General features: G+C 40.5%; 3 protein-coding genes and 1 long non-coding RNA gene across 7 annotated transcripts in view; 2 read left to right on the forward strand and 2 right to left on the reverse strand.

Moving 5' to 3' along the window:
* The window catches only part of hspa12b (heat shock protein 12B), a 17,046-nt gene extending 13,642 nt beyond the window's left edge, over positions 1-3,404 (forward strand). Inside the window, exons 10-14 of the mRNA XM_036005729.1 lie at positions 1-40; positions 115-373; positions 612-715; positions 1,005-1,195; positions 2,685-3,404. The exon at positions 1-40 is cut by the window's left edge and continues 65 nt beyond it. Of these exons, the coding sequence (XP_035861622.1) occupies positions 1-40; positions 115-373; positions 612-715; positions 1,005-1,195; positions 2,685-3,158 (1,068 nt within the window). The 3' untranslated portion in view covers positions 3,159-3,404. The remainder of the gene's footprint in view (positions 41-114; positions 374-611; positions 716-1,004; positions 1,196-2,684) is intronic.
* Positions 3,405-3,575: 171 nt separating this feature from the next.
* On the forward strand, positions 3,576-3,982 carry LOC118495956. The gene is made up of 2 exons (XR_004898418.1): positions 3,576-3,842; positions 3,881-3,982. It is a non-coding gene; the product is annotated as an uncharacterized LOC118495956 (long non-coding RNA).
* A 995-nt stretch (positions 3,983-4,977) lies between these two features.
* Positions 4,978-10,922, reverse strand: cct7 (chaperonin containing TCP1, subunit 7 (eta)). The gene is made up of 12 exons (XM_031288454.2): positions 10,709-10,922; positions 9,160-9,243; positions 8,981-9,050; positions 8,783-8,889; positions 8,426-8,604; positions 8,095-8,266; positions 7,687-7,851; positions 7,387-7,575; positions 7,181-7,278; positions 6,931-7,063; positions 6,038-6,244; positions 4,978-5,881 (listed from the first exon to the last, which is right to left on the reverse strand). The coding sequence occupies exons 1-12, from the start codon at positions 10,712-10,714 to the stop codon at positions 5,654-5,656; spliced, it is 1,638 nt and encodes a 545-aa protein (XP_031144314.1). The 5' UTR covers positions 10,715-10,922; the 3' UTR covers positions 4,978-5,653.
* Positions 10,923-14,701: 3,779 nt separating this feature from the next.
* On the reverse strand, positions 14,702-18,886 carry LOC116042367. Of its 4 annotated transcripts, XM_036005736.1 has the most exons (10): positions 18,651-18,886; positions 18,587-18,611; positions 16,805-16,948; positions 16,621-16,704; positions 16,333-16,531; positions 16,141-16,209; positions 15,784-15,915; positions 15,231-15,330; positions 14,933-15,092; positions 14,702-14,819 (listed from the first exon to the last, which is right to left on the reverse strand). In XM_036005736.1, exons 2-10 carry the CDS (start codon positions 18,608-18,610, stop codon positions 14,739-14,741), a joined length of 993 nt encoding a protein of 330 aa, XP_035861629.1. In that variant the 5' UTR covers position 18,611; positions 18,651-18,886; the 3' UTR covers positions 14,702-14,738. The 4 variants fall into 4 exon arrangements, with proteins under 4 accessions (XP_035861629.1, XP_031144391.1, XP_031144390.1 ...); XM_031288531.2 differs by having other exon boundaries at positions 14,933-15,089; positions 18,587-18,756; XM_031288530.2 differs by having other exon boundaries at positions 18,587-18,756.
* Between the last annotated feature and the right edge of the window lie 178 nt (positions 18,887-19,064).

Here is a 19,064-nt window from a genome sequence, read left to right on the forward strand (position 1 = left end):
CAGCCACAAGGAACACTTAAAGAGCTCTACAAGGCTTCAGGTACAAACTTTTACAATTGGCTGAAACACAAAACTCTCTTCCTACTGAATCCAAAGCTGTAGATCTTCTTCCAGGCGGTCCGCACGGTGCCGTCGGAGTTGACCTGGCCTTCGAAGCCATGCTGTGCCAGATCTTTGGCGAGGACTTCATCCAGAGCTTTAAAGCCAAGCGGCCGGCGGCCTGGGTGGACCTCACTATCGCGTTCGAAGCGAGGAAACGGACGGCGGCGCCGGGCAGGGCCAACGCCCTCAACATCTCCCTGCCCTTCTCTTTCATCGACTACTACAAGAGACACAGGGGGCAGAGTGTGGAGGCCGCCCTGAGGAAGAGCAAGTGAGTGTGGGCTGGGAGGTGTGTGTGTGTGTGTGTGTGTGTGTGTTTGTGTGCGTGTGCGTGTGTGTATGTGTGTGTGTGTGTGTATATGACAGCGGGATGAGGTGAGTGTGTGAGCAGTTGGATTAAACAATTAATTGATTTAGTGTATCTGTTAACATTAAAGCTGCAACTCTCTCCTGTGTGTGTGTGTGTGTGTGTGTGTGTGTGTGTGTGTGTGTGTGTGTGTGTGTGTCAGTATGAACATAGTGAAGTGGTCCTCCCAGGGGATGCTGCGGCTGACACAGGAAGCCATGAACGAACTCTTCCAGCCCACCATCGTCAATATTGTCAAACACATTGGTGAGAAACACACAAAGACACGTCATTTAGCTTTGCTGGCTTTAGTCGGATCACCATAAGACAAAGAGTGGATGTTTCAAATTTTCATCTTTAACCACGTTTATTTCTCACGTCATCAATGTATCATTAAACACAATCTCATAAGGTACAATAATCATATATAAATTGAAGATATCAATATTTCCCTATGAAATAACCAGCCACAGTACACAGAAACACACACTTTGCTCATACACTCTAATGACGTGCAATGATTTGAAAGCTCTTCCCTCTTTTTGTCTCCTGACAGAGGAGCTGATGGCAAAGCCGGAGGTTCACGGTGTGCGTTTCCTCTTCCTGGTTGGTGGTTTTGCCGAGTCGCCTATGCTGCAGAAAGCAGTCCAGAGAGCACTGGGGCGGACGTGTCGCATCATCATCCCCCATGATGTTGGACTGACCATACTGAAGGGTGCCGTGCTCTTCGGGCTGGATCCCACTGTGGTGAGTGTTCAGGAACACCTGTTAGTAACAGAGTGGTCTATATCCACGACGTTTCCACTTCCGGGATTGCTCCGGTGCCGCCGGAAATTCCACCGGATGTTACTCCTTTCGGCCGGATGTCCGGTTACCTTCAGCTTTCTTTGTGTTGTCATTTTAAACTCCGGTGGATTTCTGAGGACTATGGTTAACTACTCTTCAGGTCTCTGCAGGGTAAATCCAGACAGCTAGCTAGACTATCTGTCCAATCTGAGTTTTCTGTTGCACGACTAAAACAACTTTTGAACGTACACATGTTCCACCAAAACAAGTTCCTTCCAGAGGCTATTTTGCAGAGGCACCATTGCTCCGTCCAGCGCTTAGCGCTGCCCAAAACAACTGTGATTGGTTTAAAGTAGTGCTGTCAGTTAAACGCGTTATTAACGGCGTTAACGCAAACCCATTTTAACGGCGTCAATTTTTTTATTGCGAGATTAACGTTCTTTTTGGCCTAGCAAACTTTGTCGTTTTTTTCACATGCTGTTGCAACAACTTGTAACATTAGAAAAACTACAACACCACACCGAATCTAGCTAGACCAGAAACAAAACAACAGGCACGCCTGCACTTGTTTGGGTTTTGAGTGGATGGCGAGCGTGAGTTGCCGAAATGGATGCCAATAAGATTCTGAATGGAAAGTTTACTTTTAAAAAGTTGTCGAGGGGGACAGTAGTTTCACGCATACACAGCCTGTACGACACGGAGAAAGCAGCCCAACTGGAACTGCTGTAGAGTGCTGCAAACGCTGTCTCATTAACCGGTGATCACTGGATGTCAGTGAATAATCAAAATTATTTAGGAGTTACTGCACACTATATTGACTATGTATATCAGCATCAGGTTTTAGGACTGTGTTGTTTGTATCGTTTTTTTTTACTGTTTTTGTCATTTGGGACACTGTCCACCCTCTTTTCTGTCCAGGAGAATTGTTACATTCCTTATTAGAAAAATGTAAAGGTTACAAATGTCCTGCTGTGGCATCTGGTTTTTGGACCATTTTGTTTGTACTGTAGAAGCAAAGTGTTAGTGTTACATCTCAGGTTAGGTACTTGGAGGAATTGTGCTATAATGACAGATTCACACATTTTTCTTTTGTTTACAGTAAATAAATAATAAACAATTACAAAGTAAGTCAAATTCATAAAGTAATTTTCTTTGCATTCATTTGATTCCCAATTAAGGATGGCTTTCCATTGTTAATATGTACTTAAAAACAGTTCTGAAATGCAAAATAATAGAATTGTATTCATGTGATAAAATGTGATAAATCGTGATTAACTATAGAAATTTGACGATTAATCGCAATAAAAAAAATGAATCGTTTGACAGCCCTAGTTTAAAGAAATAAACCAGAGCATGTTTTTCTCCCATCCTGGAATGCTGTGGGGATTTAGCAAAGTGAGACTAGTAACACAGTAGCTTTTCAACATGTTCTAAAACCTCTCTCTCGCAGGTCAGAGTGCGTCGATGCCCCCTGATCTATGGCGTTGGCGTATTGAACCGGTTCGTGGAGGGACGCCACCCACGGGACAAACTCCTCATCAAGGATGGTCGCCAGTGGTGCACCGATATCCTGGACCGCTTCGTCTGCGTCGACCAGTCGGTGGCTCTGGGCGAAGTCGTGAGGCGGAGCTACACGCCTGCTCGTCTGGGCCAGCGGAAGATCATCATCAACATCTACTGCAGCGCCACAGACGACATCACGTACATCACCGACCCTGGAGTCAGGAAGTGCGGGACGATAACATTAGACCTACCGGAACCACTACCGGGAGCAGTGGGCGGAGCTGGAGGAGGAGCCGGAGGCCCAGAGAGAAGAGAGATCAGAGCCACCATGCAGTTTGGAGACACGGAGATCAAAGTCACAGCCGTTGACGTCATGTCTAACCGCTCCGTGCGGGCTTCCATAGACTTCCTGTCTAATTGAGGAGGAGCAGGAAGTGGAGACGAGGATTAGAAAACAGAAAAAAAACTGATTCTAGGGACGATAATATAAAAAAGCGGTACTTTGGGAGTGGGCGACATGGTTTTTTTTGGACTTTGCATTCCAAGAAGAAACTTACATCCTGTAATTCAGACATTTAGGCTTTATATTTACTACTTAGAAAAAGGATAAGGAGAGGAACTTTTTTAAAACTCTCCAGCCTTCATAAGTACATACTCCTCAAAAAAACATCTCCTCAACTGAAGGGTAGGGCACCCTCTATGTACAAGAAAAGAACACATGAATTTGTCTGCCTCCTGTCTCCAGTGGAGTTTTTCACGTCATACCATATAATGCTGTCACAGGCATTTCCTGCCCAGAAAATATCCAGAGCAACACTATGAACTCAGTAAAGCTAACGCTAGCTAGTGGCTGAGTACACATCCCTGCTGAAACGAACAGATACCTTCTAATAATTCAGCCTGTCCGAGGTGTATTTCAACTTTTGCATTATACTACCTAGAGTGAAACTCACTCATCCTAATAGCCAAATAAGAAGACTGTTGCCTTTTTGTTATTTACCATATACAAGATATTGACGTAACTACCTGGACTGCAGCTGTGACTGTGATTGAGCGTCACCTAGTGGTGAAAAGACTAAACTACAAGTTGTAGATCACATGGGAAGTTTTAAGCTCTCTGGGTGTATCAAACACACACCTAAGGATCCTTCACTATGAAGGACTGTGGCATTATATGCATCTTTCTTACAAAGTATGTCACCATTTACATTCAGGTGTATCGTTCGGTATCTGTAGTATTTAGGACTTTTTTTTTTTTTTTTAAAGTTACCTTCTTTTTTTTGGGCATTTTTGGCCTTTATTTTCGACAGGACAGATGAAGACATGAAAGGGGAGAGAGAGGGGGAATGACATGCAGCAAAGGGCCGCAGGTCGGAGTCAAACCCGGGTCCGCTGAGGAGTAAACCTCCACATATGGGCACCTGCTCCACCAACTGAGCTATCTGGGCGCCCTAAAAGTTACATTTTAATGGTATTCTTGACTTTTCACATAGCCTACAAAAATGGGAAAATTCAAACCATCATGATTAACACTGGGAGCCAGTTGATTTGGGCCAAAACCTAGATTTCAACACAGTCTCACTAGCCTTTTACAGGTTCCTTTAACCACATCTCCCGGTCTTTCTCAGCAGATGGAGATGGCTCAGTTGTCTTCACTCCGTTACCACATGTTAAAACGTGACTTAAGTTCCATACAACTGAGTTATCTCCATGGCAACTGAGTAGACTTCACCAACTGAGGAAGACAGGGTAAATGTAGTTAAAAGCTTAAAAAACGTAAAACCTGGGATTTCTTTTGTCGAACTACGGTCTGTATTTTTTAATATAACCCTCTGCAGGGGCTTTAACTTTCCCCCCTTAAGACATCATACTATCTTATGTTGTGTATGTTGTAATAAACTGTATTCATGTTTATGTTCACTTTAAGTAACAGATTAAGAACCACTGTACCATGTTCAACATACTGACCCAACCTTGTTTGAGTTTTTTTCCTCAGTCTTGTTTATTTTAATCTGTGCAGGTTGCAAAATGATTCAAAAGCATCATCCTTACACGGTCCTAAATTTATGATCCATGGCCTTACATTGAAATTAAACCCATGCGCCATTTTCCACAGCAAGACCATGCTTTACTTTTTCTATTTAAAAAGACAGCAACACACCTACCACTAATGCACTACTGTCGACAATCTTCTGTCTCCACCCTTGACCAGATGTTTACAAAAAACAAACTGTCAACAGTATGATTTCAGCTGTGAATTTATTGATAACAATGGTCCAATAAATAGTTTCACATAGCATAACCAACGAATGGTTCAGAACTGCTTAACATCAGTGCTTTACTTCCCATGTTACACATCAGTTTGTCAAGTAACACATCCATATTAGAAACGATGGAACAGCTGCTTCAGGTCAGAGAGGAAGAGCTAACTTGGAGGGGACAGGAGTGTGTTTGATACAAAACCAAGGGGGGGAAACTAATTTCATTCTTCTTGAATTTCAATATTTCTCAGTAAAATGGCTACACATGGAAAGATGCAAGGCTTGAAATGTTAAACAGACGTTACCAAGTGAAAGCTTCAGTAAAAAAAAAAACGTGACAAAGAAAACACAAGAAATGTCAGCCATCTTTGAAAAAGTCTAAAGAATCCATCTCGAAATCGCTAGATAAACTTGGAATTTTCCCCCTTTTATTTGTTTCACTACACTTGCAATTTGCAACATGTCTATGACCGTTTACAACGCCTAATTTGTATCTAGAATTCAAATCCAAATGCAGATCAAACATGCCAACCTTTATTCTACACAATCTCTGCATCCATGTGTAAATGCAGCCTGACTGGAACTCAAGACACAGTCCTGTTTCTGCATTTGGATTTTAATGCCAGTTTAAAATGTGGTTTTGTTCTTGCTTCTCTTAGTGAGCATGGGGTCTGCCGCGGCCTCGGCCCCTGCCACCACCGGGAGGTCCATCCATACTGCTGCGTGGGTTCTTGATGGTCTCATCCACTGACAGGATGAGGCAGGCTGCCTCTGACGCCGCCGTCAGAGCATTGATCCTCACAATGGATGGTTCCCAGACGCAGGCAACATAGTTGTCTGCGATGTCCTCGTTGTTGATGTCTACACCGTACCACATACCGCCCTGCACGGAGATGACAGAAGAAGCCCACAAAGTCAAACAGAGTTGACTTTATATCCTGCTCCACATCTAAACCTGAAGGCCATAAAAGTGCCCTTATGCCAAATGCTATATTTTGAGTCTTGTGTAGGAAGGTAAAGCGTGTGTTTCATTCCCTACCTGTGCGTGTTTGGCGCGCAGTTTGTTCAGAATGTTGGTAGCATCAAAGCCGGCGTTGTCACACAGCTGTCTGGGGATGATCTCCAGGGCCTTGGCGTATGCTCCGATCAGCAGCTGCTGTTTCCCAGGGATGGTCCTGGAATAATCCCGCAGGTACTTGGACAGCTCCATCTCTATGGCTCCTCCACCTGCTACAATGGAGTCGCTCTGAAAATCAGTAAAGTACAGTCAGCTTATTGCGGTCGGTGTGCACACATGGGTTGACAAATTAAAACAGAATTAAGGTTCTAGATCAAAATCAAACTGACAAATATGAATTTTAATCTCACTGGTTTGTATTAAATTAAATGCTACAAGTTTCCTTGAATTTAGCATCAAGGATAAGAAGAATTTCAACTAAAACTAGTATTACCACCTCGCTGTGGTATGCCTCCGTCAACCAGTAAAGTTGCAGTTTACATCCATGTCTGTCCAGAATCATAATATATGTAGTGGGGACTTTGAAGCAATTAAAAAAAATGAGTCCAAGTGGATGTTTGTGCCAAATGTGAAGAAATTCCCTACAGGGAGTCAAAAGATATCCCGTTCACAAGAATGAGAAGGACGTACGGACGGACAACCTGAAAACATAATGCCTCTGGCCACGGCTGTCGTGAAGGCGTAATAAAAAACTAATTTCAAACCAGACTGAAGAACCTGCATATCACTTTACACAGATTAAGAGACTCCTGAATCCCTATATCAATTCAACACAACCAGTCATATAGGTAGAATAAACAGCAACACAGCTGGTCACAAATATTTGACATAGTGTACTCCTAATGGCTACATATATTGAGCCTTCTTGCAATCACTGGAAAACATGCACACATACACTCCATGTGTCGACTGACCTTGATGGCTCTGCGTACGATCATGATGGCATCATGCAGTGATCGCTCCGTTTCCTCTGTGAACTGTTCTGCTCCGCCCCTCAGGATGATGGTGCAGGTTTTTGCCTTTGGGCAGCCCTTAAAGAAGTTGTACCTACAGACACAGACGTGATGGGTGTGAGCTGTCACAGAGAATCATGACGCATGGTTTACTCTAAAGATGTTAATTCTCTCAAGAGGACTGACAAAAATTTGGACTTGTCCCTCTTACCTCTCTCCTCCAACCTGGACCTCTTCGAAGAGTTCACACAGTCCCAGGACATCGTCTGTCAGGGCACCTACTGAGGTCTGGATGGAGCCACCGCAGGCCTGCAGGTCACATAACACACAATTAGTATTGTTCAAGCTAATTTTTTACATGTGAAATGTAGGTTTGCAACAGACAAGTTGATTCAAACAACAAGCCAACACGCCTACCATCATGGTCCTCTTCATATCCTCCTCCTGCACCCTGCCAGCACAGAACAGGTCTCTGTCAGCGAAGAACTGGGTGGCCACATCCCCGATGGGTAACTTGGACAAAACCACTTTGGCTCCTGACTGATAGATCTTCTCCAGTTTGTCGTACAGGATGTTCCACTCTGCGTCCACAATGGCCTGGTATTCCTGCAGAAAAGGGGAAAGACGGTTAAAACAGGGAGCAAGGAAGAGAGACTGATTTCACAACATTTCCAGGGATTTATGTCACATCCTGATGCTGTGTGCTGCTCTTCATACCTCCACAGATTTCACGCGGACCTCAGCGTTATCCTTCTCAGCCTTCAGCTCCAGCTCCACATTGAGCAAAGCAATCCTTGGATTGTCATAGCGTTTAGGCTGCATCTCAAACCCAGCGTAGGAGAAGGTCTTCTTGAATGCAACCCCAGAGATCATTTGGGAATCCTGTGAAATTAAAAATACAGACAGATGGATTTGGAATTTAAAAAATGAAAAAGAGTGACAATTTGTTTTAGTAAACTTAACTCATATAAACCTTTTTAAATGTTTAAACCTTGTTTTTAATTTCCTCACTTATATTTTCCATGACTGACCCATATACTTGTTTCTATAACCGTCATATCTTGTATTAAGCAATTTCAGAGGAAAGTTTTGTTTAAAATGGTAGAAAAAGTATAAAATACAAACCTCAAGGGCTCCTCCCTGGACCTTCTTGATGCCAATCATCTTAAGAGACAGCAGCTCGTCCAGAGACATGACAGCATCCACCACCATTTTAGAGAAGAACTCCTTCTGACCGGCAATGAGCTTGGAGTTCAGGGCAGTGGCTGCACACTTCTCCAGCAGCTGCCTCTGCTCCCTGGAAGAGATAGAGAGGGGGAGAAATTCTGAAAATGTACAACTAGACCAGTTATTAAAAGCACAATTTGACCACAACATATGAATACACTGCTCATAGATCAAACCTGAAATGCTATGTAGCTGCCATGTAAATAACGAGGTGAAAGTGAGCACTTACTGCTTGTCGTATTTCTTCACAGAGACGGCGATCTCATTGATCTTTTTGACAGCGAGTTGGGTGGCGGTGCGAAATGATCTGATAATGGTCTGTGGGTGGAGACCCTCCTCCACGTACGACTTGAGCTGCTTCAGGAACTCAGCAGCCAGAAGAGTGACGGAGGTGGTGCCATCTCCGACCTGAAGATGGTATAAAGGAATAAAGCCGATTATGAAAAGCTATTATATGGAGTTTTGATGGGGAGATCCTACACTGTGTTGGTATCAGGTTAAATTTTGAATCCACAATCTTCAATTTTGTGGCAGTTTTCATTAGGCCTGAAACCACCCACCCACACCCACACCCACACCCACACACCTCAGCATCCTGGGAGCGAGCGATGTCCACCAGGGTCTTGGCTGCAGGGTGAACCACATCCAGCAGTTTCAGGATGGTGGCTCCATCATTGGAGATTGTAGCCTTACCTGGAAAACACATTTAATCACACATTTTTGGTGAGGGTGAATTCATCCCGTAATCAATTTCTTACATCCTTGTCTAACCATCTCTCCTTACCTCTGCCATCTACCATCAGTTTGTCCATCCCCCGGGGCCCCAGGGTGGTCCTGACAGCCTCAGCAATCACCTGGAAAAGACAACCCAACAGGTGCATTTAAAGAATATTTGGTAAACACACAAAAACACAGAAAATAAAAAACACACAACTAAAAAGGAAGAAAAGCTGTTTTTCTGACCTGGCAAGCATTGATGTTACTGACGAGCTGGGGAATGCCCTGAGACGTGTCTGTCCCCTCCTTCAGCAGGATAACTGGTGTGGGCTGGAGAAACAAAGGGATAAAGGAAGAGGGAAGAGGTGGTTGACAGAAGAAAAGAGGAAGAGAAAATGTGATGGAAAGAAAGTGAGTAATCGAGATGTGAATGAACCCCAAACCAATAATTGCAAATAAGTAAGGCATACTTAGCAGTGTGCAGTGGTTATCTGAAACAAAATGTGAATACTGCCAGCACATCTTTGCAGCCATAGTTTGCTTCTTCATGAACATCACACAACACAGAATATTGGTAGAAACTGTAGGAAGCATGACTGTGACCAAGTTCAGTTGCAGTACGAATAGCAAAGAAAATGCTATTGTGTGAATAATAGGTCATGTGGTTTAATTCGTAAAAGTATGGCTGAGCAATAGTTAAATGGCACATCGTTTAAGGAATTTTTGTACACATGTAAAAAACGTGCAGGATGCTTCATTGTATTAAACATGGTGATTTAGCTTTTATTTTCCATATTGTAATACCACAATATCTCAGCCATGTTGAACTTAGCCATATCGCCTAGCTTCAGCACAAACAGTCTATAGGTTTGAGTGATATTACTTTACCATTTAAGGCCATAACCTAAAATGGTAAAACATACAGGCTGTTGTTGGTACTGTAACGTTAGCTGTGGGGTGTGATGCTTTTGTTGCTCATCATCAGACATGCTGTGCGACTGTCAAAAGCCGGATGTCTGTTTACGGTCTGCTCATAATACTGTTCATTGTAGCAGGCTAACGTTATATGTCATAACACCTTATATATTAAGTTACATATCGTGTTCTGCTCATTAACGTTAGCTAGCAGATTTAAGCAAATCACTGATTAACTTAGTCTGGTCTTTGTTTCTCTGCATGAGTCGGCTTTAGTCAGTCATGGCTAACATTACCAAATCTCAGGACAAATTCATATGCTGAGTAACGTTAAATTACTCGAGCAATACATTTTAGTTAATCGGTTTATCGGGCCGACTCTTGAGCATTAGCTAACATTACAAGGCCAGTAGACATGTTTCCTATGCAGCCACCGTATATATTTATCTAACGTTAACGTTTTATGCTGCCACTCGTACAAAGAGGCTAAACACACAGCAGCTAACGTTAACATGATAATAACCTGACTGACTAAGCTGCAATGACAGAAGCTAACAAAACTAATAGACACATACTTAAACTACCCTAAATTATAAACCCAAATAATAACCAGCTAATAGGTATATAATATATAGCTAGCTAATATGTTAGTATATATGTATACGCCCATTAATGCTGGGTAGGTACCCTACGAGGCTAACGGTCTGGCTAAAAATAAAACCCGTTTTTAAATCATTTTCACAAAAATAATTGCTTCAAAAGACTGTTAAAAGGGAGTCATCTAAATTGAGAGTAGTCCAAATGAAAATGCTCGCTGGCAAACTGAAGGATGGACACGGATTATACATTTGAATTTGGGCATGAATGCTAACTCACTCACCATCATCTTTGCAGTTCCTTCGAGAAGCTTTCCACCGGCATCCAATCCCACAATGCTTTTCGAAATCAAGAGCTGTTGGGGGTACGTTCAAGAACACGATGCAACGTTTTGTCAACGATATGAATGTACTATTTTTTACTGAATTAAAACACAGACTTATCGATAAACAAGCTTCTCTTGTGCGAATGCAGTTATTAATCACTAGTACGGAGCCCTAAAGTGCTCAAAATCGTATACACAAAGAGGATAATATGAAATAAGCAATCATATGAATACATTTTGTTAAACGTAAATTAACCAATACCAAAGAATTTCTAATACATTGTGACATAAAGTGAGACATTTTTCAAATTGAACTCATTATTATGAAATATGTTATTTCATTGTTGTTATTTTTGTAACTGGGTTAAAGTCTGTCATCATGGCCTTTTCCCCAATGATGTCACATTTTGTTTCAATATCTTTTTATTTATTTATTGGTTAATTTATATATTTTACAGTTTATTTATATAAATCGTTATTTTGCTATGTCTTATCTAGTATGATATTAAATACTTAAAAGTGGCCCCAGGTAAGGTGTGGGTCATATGGCATATCATGAAATATTGATATCATGGTATTGTGATTTCTTATGGGATTTCAGTTATAATATAGTTTATGGTCATCATATCCACATTAGTTGTTTTTAAATTTTTTTTTACTGCATGTAAATATCTTTTGAAAGCTCTTGCAAGTGTTCCAAAGTACCGTCACTATAGCTGTATATATATGTTGAGGTATTTGTTTGTTTTTGTTATTAAACAAATTCCTCAAAAGTCATTGTTTACATTCCTAGCAGGTTATACCATATTAGGCAAACTTTCTGAAGGACATCAGCACACAAGTATGCTCAGACATGCAAAGAGTTCATGTCACATCGTTTTCATGTCACCACCATTAACATGTCATATTGAGCATGCTCTGAAAATGCATTTCATACAATTACAATGATCCAGCTGCACTGTGTATTTGCCGTAGTTGGCTTAATAACTTTCATTAAACCATATCATTGTTTTGATTGGTGTAATGTTGTATTAAGTGATTTATAGAAGGGCTTTCTTATATTTCAAAGGTAAAATCTGCTTTGTTAGATCTTGTTCGGTGATTGAAGGAAATACTAGGAAAATACAAGGGAATGACTCGAGTTGTCATAGAAACTTCCCTCTGTCTCCAAAAAAACACACAAAATCCAGTCTGGAAGAAGCTAAAAATGAAGATTGAATGAATAATATTAATGCTGATTGCGGCTCTTATCTTGAATGACTCAATGCCAATTAGAGTGTCTGGCTGCTTGAAAAGGTGTTGGATGATGATCAGTGTCAGAAAAGATGTGCTTTATTTTAGGGTTTAGAGGATTTAAGGTGTAGGAAATGCTGTTAGGTATCCTGACATGCAATAGCAGCAGCAGTTTTCTTTGATTGTGGTTCAACCTGAATGGGAGCTAATCTGAATGAGTGTGTACCTATACTGCTGGATCCTACTGATACTCATAACATTATAAACACATGGGACACTCAATTGCAGGACGCTCCCATGGATACTACATGAGCTTTGAATGTAACCTTGCTCATGGATGCATACTGATGGACCTGGTTGATGTATTGGTAGTTCCATGTTGCTATGAACAGTGAAATAAATCCTCATATGTACCCAGTGCTGTGGCTCCTTGCTTTCAGCCCTGAGGCCAGAGTCACCAGGGCAAAAACACTTTCACTCTGCAGTACTACTAAGCTTAGTAATGGAGCGGATTACGTCACACTTTCCTCTGTGTTATCATGGACATATTAGGAGAACTCCAAGAAAGCCCACAATTCATTCTGATAAAAGTTGCTCATCTGGTGGTACACCGAAAAAAGAGTTTTTGACCCATATTAATCACATATGCAACTGACAATTTTCATAATCGATTAATCTGCAAATTATTCACTTGTCAGTAAAATCAGCCGAAAGTGACGTCTTCAAATTATTAGCTTTGCCTGAGAAACAGTCCAAAATACAAATATACTGTATCTAGTTCACTATCCTGCAAGACAAAGAAATGCATAAAATCCTCACATTAGAGAAGCTGCGACCACAAAATGTTTGAAAAAAAAACAACCTTTGACCTTTAAATTTAGCAAATGATTGATACAGCTGTCACAGAACTGGATGTTGACAAAAAAAAAAAAAGGAAAATAAGGTTGGGAAAGGATAATGCTCTATCTGAATGTCTCATTAAAAATGATAAACAAAAAGGTTTAGGCTCTTTGTTTATTCTTTAATTAATTTGCACATTATTAGGTCACTATACTGAAATAGAAGAAAATTGTTACCTTTGTCTGATTATGTGACAGACGAGCCAGAGGTTTGACGGGGTAGGTGATGAAGAGGATGAGTAAGCCTGTCTTCCTAATTTGCCAGCACCACTGTCATCATCATTGTAACACTCAGACCAGAAAATATGCTGAGGAATAAGAGTTTACAGCCAATGCGTTCGTACTGCAGGGAAAGAAGGAAATGGTTGCCTTGAAACTTGATATTGGAAGATCAGAAAATAACAGGACAAAACGATCTTGTCATTCTTCTTCTTTTCTGTTATAGTTATTGTACAATGGCAAACCTGGAGGTAGCTAATTTTTGCACGACAGCGACAATTTGTAAATGACGAACACATACAGTACCGTAGCTGTAACGAACCTTTCAGTGTGAGTGGCGGCCTGGAGACAGCTGGGTTTGGTGTTGAGGGCTCATGTGAAAAAGCTGCCTTCAGAAAAACACTTCGCATGACAGATTTAGATTTACATGAACATGACAAACCAGAAGCATACAGTGTATCCTATTGGATGCTGGGAGCCTTCTGCATGCACTTCATATGCGTGTTTGATCTTCAAGTTCTGCTAAGCACAATTTTGCTTTTTCCCACCTCAAACATGGGGGACTGAATTAAATCTGTATCTAAAATCTGTCATATACTGGAAAAACACACCGATCTGCCATTTGGAATGTAGCTATCTAAAAGCATTTCTTGTGTATTATTAGATCAAATAACATAAGTTACACTAATAACAGGATAATAATATAACATTTAGAAAGGACCATTACTATCTTACATTACTATCAGTACTTGTTATGACCATGTTGTCATAACGAGTACTTTTACTTTAAATGCTTTAAGTAATTTACTGATAATACTTCTGTACTTTTACTTAATTCATTTTTGAACAAAGAACTTTTACTTGTAACAAAGTATTGTTACATTGTGGTGTTTTTTTTTTTTTTTTTTTAAGTTAATAATCTGAGGCTACTTCTTCCACTTCTGTACTGCCACATGCACATTTACACCTCTTCCCAACAGGATGACAAGAAGCACATTGCACTTGTCTCCTTTAAGTGCCTGCCAGCCGATGGTTTCTGCTGTGTTACCACTCATCCTCAGCTTCTGTATCCTGAGGCAATTACCTTGACCCCTACTTCAACTAGGAAGGATTTTTTCACATGTGGCAAGGCAACCCATTCGACCTGAAGAGTGCGGGTGATTGAAAGAAGAAGAAGTTTTAACATTTAAAGTGGCAATCCTTAATTGAACGTATGATGATTAAAAATTATTTCAGTCCTGGTTGATTTAGAATTTCGATTTAAATGAAAACAATAGGAATTGTGCTGAGAGTTTAGCAGTCTGGAGCATAGAAATAGAATGAGATTCATTCTATTACTATGCTCTACAGTCTTGTTGTTGATACATGAGCCTCCATTTTTCAAAATTGTGTGCAGAGTTCCATTTTTTGTGTGTATACAATGGAGAAAACCTGTGATTACTGTACAGCATTTTTTCCGGGTGATGTCATGGCAGAAACCCAAATTGTAATACTGCAAATATATACGTAATGTATTGCAATATGTGTTTCCTCCTTCTGTGATAGTGACATTACATACAATTATGTAAATGAAAATCTTCGAGATTTCAGCTTTAATGTTGACATGAACAACTTTTTAACTGGTTAAAAGTTGACACTCAGAATGAAGGATAAAGTATCTGTTTACGAGGAGGATCACGATAGTGAATGTCACTCTGCTGCATCTTTGGCTGGGCCCACTAGGAGGAGACACACAGGGTTATAAAGGACAAATATACAAGGACATAGAAAAGCCAAAGGGCTACAGTTTGGTAACCATCAGATTCACACATACTCAGTTGACCTCTTTTACCGCAGCAGTATAGCTGGATTGGTACTCTGTCAGCGGTAGTCTCCTGCTGGGTTGTGGGCAGTAGAAAGTTGGCTGTACACGGGCCAGAGTGTGTGTGCTGCTTCGAGAGAAGCTTTGCATCTTCCAGCAACAATTAGGGCACTCAGTTTCCCATGCACTGCTGAGAGAGAGGGGAAAGGAGAGAAAGGGTCAGGAAATAACACATAGAGTACAAGAAGAGTTTGTGACAAGAAACTAAAATTACAATTTAGAAAAATGTGTTAGTGATAAAAAGGCGAGGTTTGGGCATGCGGCTTACCAACTACACTGCCTGGAAGTAGACTGAAGGAAGGTACTATTATTCAGTCCAATAGTTGATCCCAAGACCCTCAAGCAGCCACTGTCCCAATTTTCAGTATCTAGTCAGAAATGGGAATTAACAAAATACACTCACTTAAATGTTACGTTATATGTTCACTTCAAACACATTTTGGAAAATACACTTACATACACTGCTAATTTACAGGCAGGCTAACATGCTCAACTCAAATGGTGACAATGGTAAACAGCCTTAGAGCTGCTAGCATAACTGTAGACACTGTAGACAGTATTGTTTCTTTATACTGACTTCATCTGTTAGCATGTTTTGTCATTATTTTAAGTTTTTCTCAAACATGGTTGGCACCGTTTTTGATATGAATGCAAAAGAAAACATTGGTGTTCATTCTTAATGTTACTTTATTAATTTTAGTAAACTTTATGCTAGTTAGTGCTTGATCTTTACTATCTTCTAGTGAAGTTGCCTGACTTTGTAACCTAAAGGTTATGTATAATGGGACAAGTGTGTTTCTGTGTGTGAAGGAGTGTTCTACCTTTGATTGTGAGAATTGGACTGGAGGCCACAGGGAGGTGGAGAAGGTGCTGCAGCCCGGCTTCTTTACAGAGAGATCTAACACAATCTTCAGAGCAGGCCGGACCGCCAAGAGATGACAACACAATCACACCTAAAAGTGCACAAATATAGAGCAGGTTTATGTCCATACTCCAGGAAACACTTTACATACAGTTTGAAGGCCCTTAAACAAAAGCAGGGTAAAAACACCAGCAGATTGAACAGTGAACGCATCTGTGAATTTCAGAGCCCAGAAGCCAAAAGTACTTCAAAAGGTTTTCCCACTGAAAAATGACTAGATGAATCAAATCCCCTGAAGTAAAAAGAGCCATCTTACCTTCCTCGTAGAGAACATCAATCTTCTTCTGCGGCTTATCTTTAGCCTCCTGCTGCTCTAACACATTCGCTGTCAAAAGAAAATGGACTGAGTACCAATGCAGCTGCCAGCTTAGATGAGTGTGTTTGTGTGTGTGTGTGTGTATGTGTGTAAGTATGAGTGTGTTTTAAAGAGAAAGAGAGAACTCCTTACCCTTTCCACCAAAAATGTAGTGCAGCTGACATTTCTCCTCCTCACCAAGTAAAGACCCAGTCTCCCTTGCAACTCCCACGTCCTGCGTCCTGGAATCTAACAGGGAAGAGCCAATAATCCAAGAAGACGCCTCAGAGACGGAAGGAACGGGAATGCCAAATGAAGGCAAGGATGCAGGGAAGAAGGAACAAGAGGGAGGCTGAGAGAAAGAGTACAATAAGCGTGATGATGGTGGTGGTACTAGTAACAGAATGCTAGTTAGAAAATAAAGTTGTTGTTGTTGTTCACCTGTAAACAGCTACTTGAGCCGTATATGCTGTTAGTTGTTTTGTAAAAGCATTGATGAAATACAGGCCAGGTTTCACGACGAGTCTATGAAAACAACACAATCAACATATCAACATAGATAGATAGATACTTTATTCATCCCGACATATCAATCAATCAATCAATCTATCTATATCCATCAAACCTGAGGTGGGTTGATAAATGCAGGAGCAGCTTTAGGTTCAGTTCTGGGCTTCAGCTGGTTGGCCTGTCGGTGGCACTCACTGAAGGGTTTATAGTCTCTACTATAAGTGGTGACATATCTCTCTAAAGGCAACAGCCCCACAGTCTGCAAGGGAAAAACATGCATTGTGACAGTGGGTTATATACTGTACAGTACTGTAGGCTAGCTCAAGCAAGTGGTAAAGGAAGTAATCAAACCCTTTATTTAAGAAAAAAGCAATACAACAATGTAAATGTTGAATGTGTGATGCGTTGTGAAAATGAATATAAAGTTGTTTTTTTTTTTTTTTATCAAAAATGTACTTGAAGTATCATGAATAAAAGTACTCAATTCAGAGCACTGGCCCCTGTGATTTACCATTATATATATTAGTGGATTATTATTACTGAAACATTGTTTGAGTAGCATTTTACTGTTGTTGCATTTGTAGCTGTTAAATAAATGTGTAGTAAAAACACATTAGACTGAATGAATTGAAGTGAAGTATAAAGCAGCAAGAAATGAAAATACTTAAGTAAAGTGCAGTAACGTTACAGGTACGTCAAATTTGAGTACAGTGCTTAAGCACCTAATAAAATCCCACCTTTAATATATCCGAAGTCAAGCAGCTAATAAGTCACTAGCTAGCAAGTTAATTAGCTTATCACCTGACTCTGCGTTTCTCTTTAGCGCCACAGAGTTGCAGCGTCTCCCAATCACATCCATGCTTCCAATGCATTGTTTTAGTTTTTGGGCCAAAAACTTTTCTTTTTTTGGTTCACTGTCACCACTCCCATAGTGCTTCGGCTGCAGCAGAAAGCTATTTTTGGTGAAAAAGCTCCACAAAACCCACGACTGGATAAACCAAACGGTGTAAACACAGTTAGCAACCAGCTGGTGAACATAGCGGCGCATTTAGCAGCTTTGGAGCCAGGTATTTATTTAAAGAGCTAGTAGGGACCGAAAACACAGCCCAAAGAGTAAATATTGGATTTACATTCGCTGGGTGTTCAGAAACACGACTTCATATGAATGATAATGTTGCTCCTTATCTGCTGGATGTGTAAATAGGCAACGGTTTGCTTTTAAGTTCCCCATATTTTAAAACGGTGGTATACTGTTAAGTTGTGTGTTCGGTTGACAGCTTGTTTCTGCTGCCCCCAAGTGGCCAAACATCAGTTAACAAAGTTTAGCTGAATGTAATGTAAAGGATAAAAGTATCACTAAAAACAACCAAGGCTCCACCAAAGCTTTCATAGATGGAAACTTTTCTGCAATTACTGTAACGTTACCCTTAAATCACTCTAGGACAATGCATCATAATACCTAAATGAATTACATTTCTCTATTAAGTTTGTTGAACTAAAATAACAGAATTGCAGAGATAATGTTAGTTAGGTTGTGAGAAAATCATTGTACTCAGAGTTTTAAATCTAAGCAGAAAGTGTTGATTGAAGAAAGGAAAGAATTAACAGTAACACAGTGACACAGTGGTGCAGTCTATGAAGGGTGACACGTTTGCCTCGAGGCTGCAACCTCCATACAAAAATGAAAAAAGGTCATCAACTGGGTGTTATGATAAATGCTGTAGTAAGAGGAGCGATGTGGTTTCTTTCTTAAACTTTTCAAAATCTCATTTCAAACCAAAACATACTGTACTAAGAGAAACATTAAAACAATGCACACTATCATTGCATAATTCAACTCAGAGATGAGGAAATTATCCAAAGACGATTTAAGTTGCTTAAATCTCAGAGTATTTACCTTCAGGAGTTTTGAGGGGATCATCTGATGTTTTTTTTCATTCCTCTCTGGTATAGTCATCTCAGTGCACCACCACAGCTGCTAAGCTGAATTGAATCTCAGAGGCAGCTGGGAGCCAGTGGAATGTTATTGCTGCTGTTTTTAATTCAATTGTATTTATTCTATTGTTATTGATTCTATTTACAGTGGCAGCACACACCATTACTGTTACTTGTCCCATTACTCCTGCTACAGTTCATGTCCAAGACAGGTACTGTACATTCATACAGTAATGCTGTGATTAAGCATCCATGTGAATCTATGAGAATGAGTGCTTTTTTATTAGTTATTACATTACACATTGAAGAAACATACAGACATGTGAAGAAAGCCTGCAGATGAATCAAGTGGTGTTTTTTGTTACATTTCTCTGCCTATAATAACTACAAAATAAACTGAGCAACTCATATTTAGGAATTAAATGGCTTAAGGCACAACA

The sequence above is a fragment of the Sander lucioperca genome, chromosome 9, assembly GCF_008315115.2.
Source record: "Sander lucioperca isolate FBNREF2018 chromosome 9, SLUC_FBN_1.2, whole genome shotgun sequence".
Lineage (NCBI taxonomy): Eukaryota > Metazoa > Chordata > Actinopteri > Perciformes > Percidae > Sander > Sander lucioperca.